The 13658-nt window shown below is 35.7% G+C and overlaps 2 protein-coding genes across 2 annotated transcripts; both read left to right on the top strand.

The window, feature by feature from the left end:
• Positions 1 to 784: 784 nt before the first annotated feature.
• On the top strand, positions 785 to 2553 carry LOC145638679 (cytochrome P450 monooxygenase 76AD131-like). The gene is made up of 2 exons (XM_081689667.1): positions 785 to 1678; positions 1948 to 2553. Exons 1-2 carry the CDS (start codon positions 785 to 787, stop codon positions 2551 to 2553), a joined length of 1500 nt encoding a protein of 499 aa, XP_081545793.1.
• A 1557-nt stretch (positions 2554 to 4110) lies between these two features.
• On the top strand, positions 4111 to 8592 carry LOC145639751 (uncharacterized). Its single transcript, XM_081691075.1, has 5 exons — positions 4111 to 5257; positions 6381 to 6842; positions 7121 to 7498; positions 7626 to 7693; positions 8067 to 8592. Exons 1-5 carry the CDS (start codon positions 4544 to 4546, stop codon positions 8272 to 8274), a joined length of 1830 nt encoding a protein of 609 aa, XP_081547201.1. The 5' UTR covers positions 4111 to 4543; the 3' UTR covers positions 8275 to 8592.
• The last annotated feature ends 5066 nt before the right edge of the window (positions 8593 to 13658 follow it).

The raw sequence follows: 13658 nt of genomic DNA, 5'->3' as shown, positions 1-13658 counted from the left end.
AACCTTCTTTTTCTTCCTTCCTTGTATATATAGTCATTTGTAATTAATTGATAGTAATTACATCTTAAGACAAATTAGTCTACTACATCTTACATGTATATTTATATGGAATTGGAATTCATATTATAAGAGAAAAAATTAAAGCTGATCATAGTTATAATCCTAATTTTGATAATCTTGCATATAATTTATTAATAACGATGATTGGTATATGCTCGAGTTTTTAAACACCACATTATATATGAGTAAAATTATTGATAAGATGATACCCAACCCCCTTAACAATCCAACACATGATCCTAGGCTAATTCTAACAACCTTGATGTTTTATGTATCTTAATAAAAAAAAATATTATAATTATAAAGAGTAAATTACAATTTTACAACAACATTTTTCTCAATTCTTTTCTCTTGGTTTACCAAGTTACACGGATGAGAAATCCCATGACTAAGACAACTAAGTTAACCATTTTGATTTTCAAACCAAGAGCCTTATTATAATTGCCTAATCCATGTAAATATAATTAATTGATTAAAGAAAATGAGAGTATATATATATCCGTTTTCAATAATAAAGTCATAGAAGTTGACTATCTTGATTCAATTTCAAACCAAGATCAAATCCAAGAGCCTTACTATATAGTTGTGTTATATGTGTAGATTAGCTAATTGCTTAACTAAGTAATACTCAGCTACTCACTAACCATATAAAGCCGTCCATCAACATATATTCGATCTCGATCATCACACTAATTAAGCCATAATACCAACAATAATTAATCCAATGGATTATTACTACACAATTTTGTTGATTGTACTTCCTTTTCTTTGGGTTTTATTGTATGTTTTCAACCTCAATTCAACTCTTACCACAAATAAAAATGCAAGGATTCCTCCAGGGCCTAAACCTGTACCAATCTTAGGGAATTTGCCACATCTTGGAGATTTACCTCATCATACGTTGGCTAATCTAGCCAAAACTTATGGCCCCTTAATCTCTCTTAAATTCGGAACTATCACAACTATTGTTGTATCCTCTGCGGAAGTAGCCAAAGAAATGTTCCAAAAACATGACCTTGCACTCTCCAATAGGCAAGTTTCTGCCGCGGTACGTGCAAATGGGCATGATAAATACTCCGTAGCATGGCTACCCATGTGTCCAAAATGGCGAATGTTAAGGAAAATCTCAGCCATTCATTTATTTTCTAGTCAAAGGCTTGACGCGAGTCAAGCCCTTAGACAAGAAAAAGTGTCTAAACTTATGGAGTATGTTAAGGAGTGTAGTAAGACAGGGGAAGCAATTGATGTTGGAGGAGTAGCATTTACAACTTCGTTAAATTTGTTGTCAAACACATTCTTTTCGTTCGATTTGGCTAGCTATAATTCTAGTGATTCCGGAGAGTTTAAGGAGCTTGTTTGGAGGATTATGGTGGAGATTGGAAAACCTAATTTGGTAGATTGTTTTCCTATATTAAGGTTTTTACGTGTGTTTAGTGTGAATTATAAGTTGATGGTTTATGGGAATAAATTAAATAAGCTTTTTGAGGATATTATACAAAAACGGTTGAGAAATTCTGCCGTCAGTGGAAGTGGTGGTGATGTATTGGACACCCTTCTTAGACTAATGAAAGAGAATGAGTCTGAGTTAAGTCTTGATGATATTAATCATCTTCTCATGGTGAGTTTTATTTATACTTTTTTTAAAAAAAATTGAAAAACAAGATAGGTCTAATATACGGTTGGAAACTAATACAATTTTTTTTTTTCTATTACTAGAGAAAATAAACTAAATTCATCAATTAGAGTAATAATTAAGAAAGATATATATGTATATATATGTTGTGAAACTTTAGGTTGTTGTGAAAAGAAACCGATATGAAAAACATGTTGTGAAACTTTAGGTTGTTAATTTGTTAACTATACTAATTATGCATGTTGATTGTACAGGATTTTTTTACAGCAGGAACAGATACTACCTCTAGCACATTGGAGTGGGCAATGACAGAATTATTGCGCAACCCTAGAAAAATGGCCAAGGCTCAAGATGAACTCAAACAAGTGCTAGGTGGGAATAAGGTAGTTGAAGAGTCTGATATCTCAAAGCTTCCTTATCTACAAGCAATAGTGAAAGAGACATTAAGGATGCATCCGCCGACTGTGTTTCTGCTACCACGTAAAGCAAGCAATGATGTTGAATTATATGGTTACATTGTGCCTAAAAATGCACAAGTATTCGTTAACCTTTTGGCTATTTCACGAGATCCCAACCATTGGAAAAATCCAGATATGTTTTTGCCGGAGAGATTTTTGGAGCGCGAAATTGATCTAAAAGGACAAGATTTTGGACTTATACCTTTTGGAACAGGAAGAAGGGCATGTCCTGGTGATACATTGGCACTTCGAATGTTGAATCTTATGTTGGGGAGTCTACTTCAAGGTTTTGATTGGAAAATTGGAGATGGTTTAAAGCCAGAAGATTTGGATATGAATGATAAGTTTGGGATTACCATACAAAAAGCTATACCTCTCCGTGTTATTCCAATCTCAAAATAATAATGGTGAACACTTAAAGAGAAGCAACTAAATAATAGGTTCATTGTTTTAAATAAGGAGAGTTGGTTTATTTTCTACTTGATTGTATCTGGATTTCATCATAGGACTTGTGTTTCAATTTACAAATATGACTTTCAATAAAATTTAAACAGATAAAGCATATATAAAGTACAAAGGTTCATTGGAATACAAACATTTGCTCACAAAAATTTCTAATATATATTTTGCATGTTTGAATAATACATAATAACTTCGAAGCTTGCCTCCTAAAACAATAATTTTGAAAGCTTATATTATAAATATGAAAGTATAACACAAACACCAACTGTAATTCATATATGCTTAAGAAAATCTAAATATCCTTTTTTGTTTATCATTAACATTTATGTCGCAATTAAAACCTAATCATCCCACCTTTATTGTAGTTTTGTTGAGCATGCAAATGCTGAAACACAGCTCACCAATCATAAAAAATGTTTTTTTTTTTTTTTTTTTGGTGGGCTGCACCCTGCACGAGTGTAGCACTAAAAAGTAAAAACAACCCAAATTAAATATTAACAGCCCAAGTTTAATAATGTAGCCCACTGATAATTTTATGATGGAAAGACAAAATGACCAATTCCAAATGAGCCCAAAGACCAGTCGATAAGGTGCTGGATTTGTCTTTTGTGTACTTTAAAAATAGATAATATAACTCTAGGTTTTGGTCTACACTACAACTAAAAGAACTCTAGTGACCCAAGTCCATAAAAAGAACTACTATAATTGTATAAGCTGTGAGTCTATGGCTAAGTAGTATCTCAAAACTTGTGAAAATATGATAATAATTCTGGGCATTGTTGCATGAGATAAATTATTTTTTTATTTTTTTTTATTTTTTTGCAAACTATAATTTTGTGTTTTTTATTTTCCTTTTCATAAGATGAAGAGCTTTATAGGACTAAAATACTTCACTGATTAACTCTGTTCAGTTAACAGACTAGACAATTTGAGAAGGTGGGAGGAAAGGTAAGAGAATCTCATCCCTAAATTTTCACTAGTGGGGATTGAGCCTCCAACTTTATGGTTGTAAGGTGTTTCCTTTCAACTAGACCAATCTTAGCTTTGGTATTTCATATAGTTTAATTGATAAAAGGGGAAAAATCAAGTTCAATTACAAAAAATAGTGCATTTTGTATGCGTGCTGCGGCAAACACACTAAGTGATCGCTTGTTTGATTGATAAAAGGGAAAAAATCAAGTTCAATTACAAAAAAACAGCGCATTTTGTATGCGCTTGACAACACCACGTGACCGCTTATAAAAAAAAAAAAGTAACTCATTCACTACCACTATGATACTACTTACGTAAACCTTGAAACACTGACCGAAATTACACTTATGATGGCTGGTCGCCTGGTCATATGGTATAGTTAATCATGGATAAAGGTCGAATAGATTTCGTCAAAAAATTTCAAAAAATAGGTTAAATGTGTAATGTGAGTTTTTTTTTTTTTTTTTTTTTTTTTTTTTTTTTTTTTTTTTTTTGTAAGTACATAAATCATGCTTGATGCTGTCTCCTAAACTCTCTACCACACCGCTTTCATCTAAAACCTCACTTTCTCTCTCTTCATCCTCCATCTCTTTCTCCTTCTAGAAACCCAGCATTACTCCCCAGAATTCTGCAAATCAATGGAAGCTTTTTAAATTTGAAAAACCCCCAAATTAATTTGATATTTAAACTTGTAGTACTGCAATAACTCTGGGACCATCTTCTTTAATTTTTAATTCCCCCTAAAACCCTAAATTCCGCCGTTACGTAATATATGTAATCCCCTTCTAGTATATATTTTCTCTCTCCTCCTCATCCCCTTTTCTTCTTCATCTTCCCGCCCTTTCCCTCTACAATTGGACCTTTTTCTGCCATTTTTGGGTTCTTCTTCTTCATGATTTTGTTGGGTTGTCATTAAAATTCTGCAAAAAGTTGCAGGAAATGCTAATTTTGTCTTCCAATGCAGAAGCTACTGCGTCGCAGCCCACCTGGCTCTCCTCTCCTTCTTTGTTCTTCGTCTTCATCTTCTTCGTCTGCTAATCCCCTCTTTCTCTCTCCTTATCCTTCAAAAACCCTCAAAAAACCCTGTTTTAAACCCCTTACTATCTCCTCTAATTTCCCACTAGGGTTTTACGCTAAACCCACCTCTGTTATTGCTTCCGAATTCATGCCTGTTTCAAATTCCGCCGTTTTTTACTCTCGCCCTTGTATTAATTTCATCCCCACTTCGTCGTTTTCCACTAAAGCTTCTTCATTCTCTTCTCAGAGATTTTCCGGCGGAGGTGGGAGTTGCCGGGTATGCCGGTGTTCGGTTGAGGATGGGCGGGACTTGCAGCGGCCATGGGTTGTTTTGAAGGGAATGCGAAACGGGTCTCGCTTAGCTTGGTTGCACAATGCTGCTGGGAGTGGAGATGATAAGGGTATGGTGGCGGGTGAAGTTGAAGCTGAAGCTGAAGCCGAGGTGGAGGAGAGGGAAGATAGGGCGGAGGAAGGCGAGAAGCCGGCGAAGATGCAAAGGAGAACAAGGGGATTAGGTGGTAGTAGCTCGGTTTCCGGGCTCGTGGAAAGTCCTGATTTGTTGACAATACCTGGTGTTGGGCCTAGGAATTTGAGGAAGCTGGTTGAGAAGGGTATTGGTGGTGTTGATGATCTTAAGCAGCTTTATAGAGATAAGGTTACTGCTCTTATCTTTAAGCTTTGTTTCTGTATTTGTTTTTGGCTCTGTTTTGTGTTGAGATTAGTTCAATTTCTGCTAATTATGGGACATTATTTGTGTCAATGTTTGATAGAGAATGTGGCATTATATATGGTTAACATTGTATAATTTGTATGCATCGATTCGAGGTTCTAGTTGTGTTAGTTCTTAGTTATGTGGATTGATGTTGAGTGTAAGACTGTGTGTTCAATTTATGTCAGAGCTATGAACTTCTAAGCCTTCAATTAGAGCTATTCAACTTATAGCTCTAAGATAAACTTGGTTGAGTTATCGGAACTTATACTTTATAGGAGAGGACCTAGTTTGTTGATGCATGTATTATTGGTAAAGGGTAGGGCTGAGTACAACTTAATCTTGTGAGGGTAATGTCTGGTAGTCTTTATTGCTGTTGTGCTAGTCCTCGCTATTGTTGTTGCTTTTGTGTAAGTTTATTTGTCCGTGCAAATATGATTGTGGTCTGTGGAAGCTTGTAGTAACTAGTAGATGAAGAAGTGGTCCAAGTGGATGGTTTGCTTATGGAATTATTGGCAGTTTGGTATCGATATAGTTCATTTGGACAATGGAATTGAAACTATGAGGAGTATATTGTAGAGTTTATGCATGGATGATGGTTTTGCTGTTCATTGACTTGTGAATGTTAACATTGCACATGAAATTTCTGGCATGGAGGGAATTATGGAACTTGTGAATGGTTTTGCTGCAAACATGTACTTTTGTCTGTTGTCTCTGTAAAATCTCCTATTTTGTTGTTTGTATATGATCAATGTTGTGAGACCAGTAATTTGGTGGATTTATGGGGTGTTTCATGTTTTTATTTCTCCTTCATTAGTTGCTGCCAATGCAGTTAACTTTTTCCAGTATTTTAAATTTGCTACCATTATAAATGGGTTTTCAAAAAAAGGTCCTCAAATCTGTGTACTTGTTGAATATTGTCACTATTAGTTGGCTTCTGCTGATATTCCTTTTGTCTTACTTCCTATATGGAACCTCGTCCAGTTTGGTTTCTCGTCCATATGTCACTTTTTTAATGTTTTGTTTTTGCAACCCTTTATTTAATCATATCATTGTTTTATTTCTTCAGTTCTTTGGCAAGTCCAATCAGACGATGGTTGAATATCTCCAGAGTTCAGTGGGAATTATTCACAGAAACCATGCTGAAAGTATAACTACCTATATCAAAAAGAGTGTAGATGAGGAATTAAAGGACGATGGATCTGATTCAGGCATTAGATCACAAAACAGAATCACCCTCTGTGTGGAGGGGAATATCAGTGTTGGAAAAACAACCTTCCTGAAAAGAATAGTTAATGAAACAGTTGAGCTACGTGACCTTGTTGAGATTGTTCCTGAGCCCATTGATAAATGGCAAGATATTGGACCTGATCACTTTAATATTCTAGATGCCTTTTATGCTGACCCTCAGAGGTATGCCTACACCTTTCAGAACTATGTATTTGTTACAAGGGTCATGCAAGAGAGAGATTCATCTGCTGGAATTCAGCCCTTGAGGCTGATGGAGAGAAGTATCTTCAGCGACAGGATGGTAAGGACTTCATGAATTTTCACTCTGTTTTGAATTAATCTTTATGAAATTGCCATGATTAGGATGTGTGTGAAGTAATGTATCAACTGGTTAATATCTAGGATAATGCTGTCGGTGAATGGGATTATGGAGAGGCATTGATCATTGTAGTTGGAACTATTAAGTTACTTAAAATTGATTATGTCATCAAGTATGAGTGTTAAATACTTGGTTATAGTGGAGCAGCTAGATAAATGATTTTTCTTAATAAAACAAACTCTCACTGTTGCTTGCTGTAGGTTTTTGTACGAGCAGTCCATGAAGCAAAATGGATGAATGAGATGGAGATAAGCATATACGACTCTTGGTTTGATCCAGTTGTTTCATGTTTGCCGGGGCTTATTCCTGATGGTTTTATCTACCTTAGAGCGAGCCCTGACACTTGCCATAAAAGAATGATGCTACGTAAAAGAGAAGAAGAAGGTGGAGTTAGCTTGGATTATCTGCGAGGTCTGCATGAAAAGCATGAGAGCTGGCTTTTTCCCTTAGAAACTGGAAATCATGGAGTTGTCTCGGTCACTAAGCCTTTCTTTCAATTGGATAGGACTACATATCCTACTATAAATGAACGTGTATGCTTCCTGGAGGGTGCTCACATGCATTCTAGCATTCAAAAGGTAATATAATGTACATGTCTCTCAGACCCTCCCCCCCTCCTCCTCCCTTTTCCAAGATAAGCTTCAATTCCAAGATACAAACATGCAAAATAAAAACTAAAGAATCCCCTTGTTTGTTGTCATGCAGGTTCCTGCTTTAATTCTTGATTGTGAGAATGACATTGATTTTAACAGAGATATTGATGCAAAGAGAGAGTAAGACTCTGTCTTCTGTTAATCCTTAATTACTCCCTTTCTTAGTTTGCTCTCTCAGCTGATTTATGGACTAATTGTACTTGGCTAATTACTTTTTCTCTCAAGAATCTGTTTATATGATTGTATATGCCTGTTGCAGAGTACTTTACTTTTGTGATTTCATGTGTTTTGTGGACTGAGCAGGTTGTCCCTGTACTGTACCTTAGATGGAACACCTTATAACAATATCTTTGATACTGGTCAATTTAAGAAATTTTACGTGTACCTATGCCTGTCAAAGATAACACTAACCTTTATGCATTCAAATCATAATATTACGGTACTGAATGCTCCCTTTCACATGCTAATATGTGCAATTCATAATCTTCTGCAGTTATGCCCGACAAGTTGCTGAGTTTTTCGAGTTTGTGAAGAAAAACAAAGAGCTTCAACCTCTTCCCCAAGCTGGTGAAGAAGCTGGCAAGCCACAGGTTCTTCTTCCCAATAATAATGATATATGGGTGCCTGGAGGAAAACATTTTCCCAAGTCAGCTCTTCAATCCTTGGATTTTAGGCAGGCTATGTCACTGTTCTCTGGCTAATATCTCTTCAATCAGTCTTGCTGAACTTTTAGAGGTGTCGAGAGGCACCAATTTTGTGTAGTATGGAGCCTTAAGATGACACTGCTTTTTACGTGTTAAATGATTTGTTCTAACCCTTAACCTTTGTGTCGGAGAGATGTAGATAGGGTTGTTTTGGTCGTGGATGCTGTGATGTTCGTTCGATGTTTATCTGCCTCTTTGTTCAAGCATTGTTCATAGTAGATGGTTTGGTTAATAGATGTTATGTTCTGTACATTGTAGAATTGCACTTTCCTGCTCTGCAGATGGTAGTCCAAATCGAAGCTTGTTGGTTGACTATTTCATTGCACGTAGAATAACATTTGGTATAGTCTAAAGATGCCTACATTATTGATGCCTTTTTTTAAAGATGATAATTAGAGCTATCAACTCGGGTTAACGAGTTGGGTTTGGGTTGGGTAAGAGTGGGTTGGGTTAATTCAGGTTAATTACATAACCTATGCAGGTTGGGTTTGGGTTAGGTCATGCTTGAGTCGGGTCACGTCGGGTCATACTTCTTATCGGATTTGGGTCGGGTTTAGATCGGGTTAATAATAGGTTGGGTGACATTCGGGTCGGGTGAACAGTGGGTCGGGTTTAATTTGGGTTTTCACGAGTTAAAATGGGTTAAGGTAATTCTCGGATCCGAGTCGGGTTTGGTTCAAGTCAATAATTTGCGGGTTAGAATCACGTCGGGTCATTCTTGGGTTTGAGTCGGGTTTGTTTCAAGTTAATAATTTGCATATTATAATCAGGTCGGGTCATTTTCAAGTCGGGTCATTCTCAGCTCGGGTTTAAGTCGGGTTCAGTTTAAGTCAATAATTTGCTGGTTATAATCAGGTTGTGTCATTTTCAAGTCGGGTCATTCTCGGATTCAAGTCAAGTTAAGTTCAAGTCAATAATTTGCAGGTTATAATCAGGTCGGGTCATTTCCAAGTCAGGTCATATTTGGGTTCACCTAACTATAAATAGATAATTATCATTTTTATCAAACTAATTATTTCCTTTGACTATAATATATATGGCAATATAATAGGAAACTATAGTCTATAATTTAGGAAGATAATTATCTCCTTTGACAATACAACAAATATATATTATAATTATCTGCTGGCGTGGACCGACTTGGTCTCCCAAGACAAAATGATTTGATCAACAATAATAAGGTGGTCTAAATTACATTTAAGGTGATTTGAAATCGGGTCCAGAACAATTTGGGTTGAATTTAGGTCGGGTCAATAACAAATCGGGTTAATTTCGATTCGGGTTATTAACAGATCGGGTTGAATTTTTGGGTTGGGTAAGTAATAGGCATATGGTAAAATTCAGGTCGGGTCAATAACAAGTAAGGTTGAATTAAAGTTAGGCCAATAACAAGTAGGGTTGATTTCAGACCGAGTTTTTAACATGTTAGGTTAAATTCACGTCGGGTTGGGTACAGGTCGGGTTGAAGTCGGGTCGGGTTAGTATCAAGTCAGGTTAAATTCGGGTTTTGACGGGTTAAAACGGGTTTGGGTCAGTTTCGGTTCAAATCGGGTTCGATGCAAGTTGTAAACCCGTAAGTCGGTGTAAGTTGTAAACCCGTAAGTCGGTGTAAATTGTAAACCGGTAAATTGGCAATTTAAAAACAAATTGAATGGTTCCACACACCCAATTGGACCTCCGGAAGGTATTAGAATCCATAATAAACATTTCGGCAATTTTTATTTCCGGGCGAAAAAAAGACAAAAAATTCCAAAATTGAAGTCTAATATCCACACTTTTTGAGAAATTTTGGAGGTTTCGAGGCCCGGTGTCGAAAGTCTTGAAATTTTATGGGATACATCTCAGGGTCATATAATGCCGTTTGGAACCATATATGGTCATTATTTGTTGTCATAATTGTTCGTGATAGGCTTGAATAAATGAAATCGATGCAAGTTATAAGTAGCTAATTTGGTCGTTTAAAGGAAAATTGGATGGTTCCACCTTCTCAATTGGACTTTCGGAGGGTATTAGGGACAAGGGAAACATTTCGGCAATTTTTATTTCCGAGCGAAAAAAATCAAAGATTTCAAAATTGAAGGCTAATAATTATCGCTTTTTGAGAAATTTTAGAGGTTTCGGGGCCCGGTATAGAAAATTATTAATATTTTAGGGGATACATCTCGGGATCATATAATGCTGTTTGAAACCATATATAATCATTATATGTTGTCATAAATGTTCGTGGCAGACTTGAGTTAATGAAATTGGTGCAAGTTGTAAACCAGTAAATTAGTCAATTAAAGGCAAATTGGATGGTTCCACCCGCCCAATTGGACTCCCGGAGGGTATTTGAGACTATGGTAAATATTTCGGCAATTTTTATTTTCGGGCGAAAAAAAATCCAAAAATTTAAAAATTGAAGACTAATTATAAACGTTTTTTGAGAAATTTTGGAGGTTTCAGGGCCCGGTCTAGAAAAGTATTAATATTTTAGGAGATACATTTCGGGGTCATATAATGCCATTTGAAACCTTATATGATCATTATATGTTGTCATAAATGTTCGTAGTAGGCATGAGTTAATAAAATTCGTGCAAGTGTAAACCGATAATTAAATTGTCGTTTAAAGGCAAATTGGATGGTTCCACCAACCCCATTGGACTCCCGGAGGCTATTAGGGGCCATAGTAAACATTTCGGCAATTTTTATTTCCGGCCGAAAAAAAGTCAAAAAATTCCAAAATTGTAGACTAATATCCACGCTTTTTGAGAAATTTTAGAGGTTTCAGAGCCCGGCGTCGAAATGTCTTGAATTTTTTGGGGACACATCTCGGGGTCATATAATACTATTTGGAACCATATATAATCATTATTTGTTATCATAAATGTTCGTGGTAGGCTTGAGTTAACGAAATCGGTGCAAATTGTAAACCGGTAAATTGGCAATTTAAAAGCAATTTGAATGGTTCCACACACCCAATTGAACCTCCGAAGGGTATTAGAAACCATAATAAACATTTAGGCAATTTTTATTTCAGGGCGAAAAATAGTAAAAAAGTTCCAAAATTGAAGACTAATATCTACAGTTTTTGAGAAATTTTGGAGTTTCGAGGCCCGGTGTCAAAAGTCTTGAAATTCTATGGGATATATCTCGGGGTCATATAATGCTGTTTGGAACCATATATGATCATATTTTGTGTTCATAAATGTTCGTAGTAATCTTGAATAAATGAAATCGGTGCAAGTTATAAACCAATAATTTGGTCGTAAGGAAAATTGGATGGTTCCACCCACCCAATTGGACTCCCGAAGGGTATTAGGGACCATGATAAATGTTCGGCAATTTTTATTTCTGATCGAAAAAATTCAAAAAATTTCAAAACTGAAGGCTAATAATAATCGTTTTTTGAGAAATTTTAGAGGTTTCGGGGCCCCGTATAGAAAATTATTAATATTTTAGGGGATATATTTGGGGATCATATAATGTTGTTTGGAACCATATATAATCATTATATGTTGTCATAAATGTTCTTAGTAGGCTTGAGTAGATGAAATTCGTGCAAATTGTAAACCGGTAATTTAATTGGTCGTTTAAAGACAAATTGGATGGTTCCACCAACCCAATTGGACTCTCGGAGGGTATTAGGGAACATGAAAAACATTTCGGCGATTTTTTTTCTAGGCGAAAAAAAAGTAAAATAATTCAAAAATTGAAGACGAATATCCACGTTTTTTCAGAGATTTTAGAGATTTCGGGGCCTAGTGTCGAAAAGTCTTGTAATTTTAGGGGATATATCTAGGGGGTCATATAATGATGTTTGGAACCATATATGATCATTATTTATTGTCATTAATGTTCGTGGTAGGCTTGAGTTAATGAAATCAGTGTAAGTTTGTAAACCGGTAAATTGGTCGTTTAATGGTAAATTAGATGGTTCCACACACCCAATGGGACTCCTAGACAGTAATAGGGACAATGGGAAAAATTTCGACAATTATTATTTTCGGGCGGAAAAAAGTAAAAAATTTAAAATTCAAGGCTAATATCCACGTTTTTTGAGTAATTTTGGAGGATTCGGGATCTGGTGTCGAAAAGTATTAATATTTTAGGGGATATATTTTTGGGTCATATAATGCCGTTTGTAACCTTATATGATCATTATATGTTGTCATAAATGTTTGCAGTAGGCCTGTGTTAATAAAATCCGTGCAAGTTGTAAAACGATAATTAAATTGGTTGTTTAAAGGCAAATTAGATGGTTCCACTAACCCCGTTGGACTCCCAGAGGCTATTAGGGACCATACTAAACATTTCGGCAATTTTTATTTCCGGGCGAAAAAAGTTCAAAAATTCCAAAATTGAACACTAATATCCACGGTTTTTGAGAAATTTTGGAGGTTTCAGGGCACGACGTCGAAAAGTCTTGAAATTTTAGAGGACACATCTCGGGGTCATATAATGCTATTTGGAACCATATATGATCATTATTTGTTATCATAAATGTGCGTGGTAGGCTTGAGTTAATGAAATCGGTGCAAATTGTAAACCGGTAAATTGGCAATTTTAAAGCAAATTGAATGGTTTCGAGGCCTGGTGTCGAAGGGTATTAGAAACCATAATAAACATTTCGGAAATTTTTATTTTTGGGCGAAAAAAAAGTCAAAAAATTCCAAAATTGAAGTCTAATATCCACAATTTTTGAGAAATTTTGGAGGTTTCGAGGCCTGGTGTTGAAAGTCTTGAAATTCTATGGAATACATCTCGGGATCATATAATGCCGTTTGGAACCATATATGATCATTATTTGTTGTCATCGATGTTCGTGGTAGGCTTGAATAAATGAAATCGGTGCAAGTTATAAATCGATAATTTGGTCGTTTAAAGGAAAATTGGATGGTTTCACCCACCCAATTCGACTCTCGGAGGCAGGGTATTAGGGACCATGGTAAACATTTCGGAAATTATTATTTTCGGGGTGAAAAAAGTCAAAATTTTAAAATTGAAGACTAATATCCACGGTTTTTGAGTAATTTTGGAGGATTCAGGACCTGGCGTCGAAAAGTCTTGAAATTCTATGGGATACATCTCGGGGTCATTTAATGCCGTTTTGAACCATATAAGATCATGATTTGTTGTGATAAATGTTCGTGGCAGCCTTGAGTTAATGAAATCGGTGCAAGTTGTAAAACGGTAAATTAGTCAATTAAATGCAAATTGGATGGTTCCTCCCGCCCAATTGGACTCCCGGAGGGTATTTGGGATAATGGTAAACAATTCAGCAATTTTTATTTCCGGGCGAAAAAAATCCAAAAATTTAAAAATTGAAGACTAATATCCACGTTTTTTGAGAAATTTTGGAGGTTTCGGGGACCGGTGTATAAAAGTATTAATATTTTATG

This window comes from Chenopodium album, chromosome 7, assembly GCF_948465745.1.
Source record: "Chenopodium album chromosome 7, dcCheAlbu1.1, whole genome shotgun sequence".
NCBI lineage: Eukaryota > Viridiplantae > Streptophyta > Magnoliopsida > Caryophyllales > Amaranthaceae > Chenopodium > Chenopodium album.
Note: the sequence above shows the minus strand (reverse complement) of the source record. Positions and strands in the feature narration are given on the sequence as shown.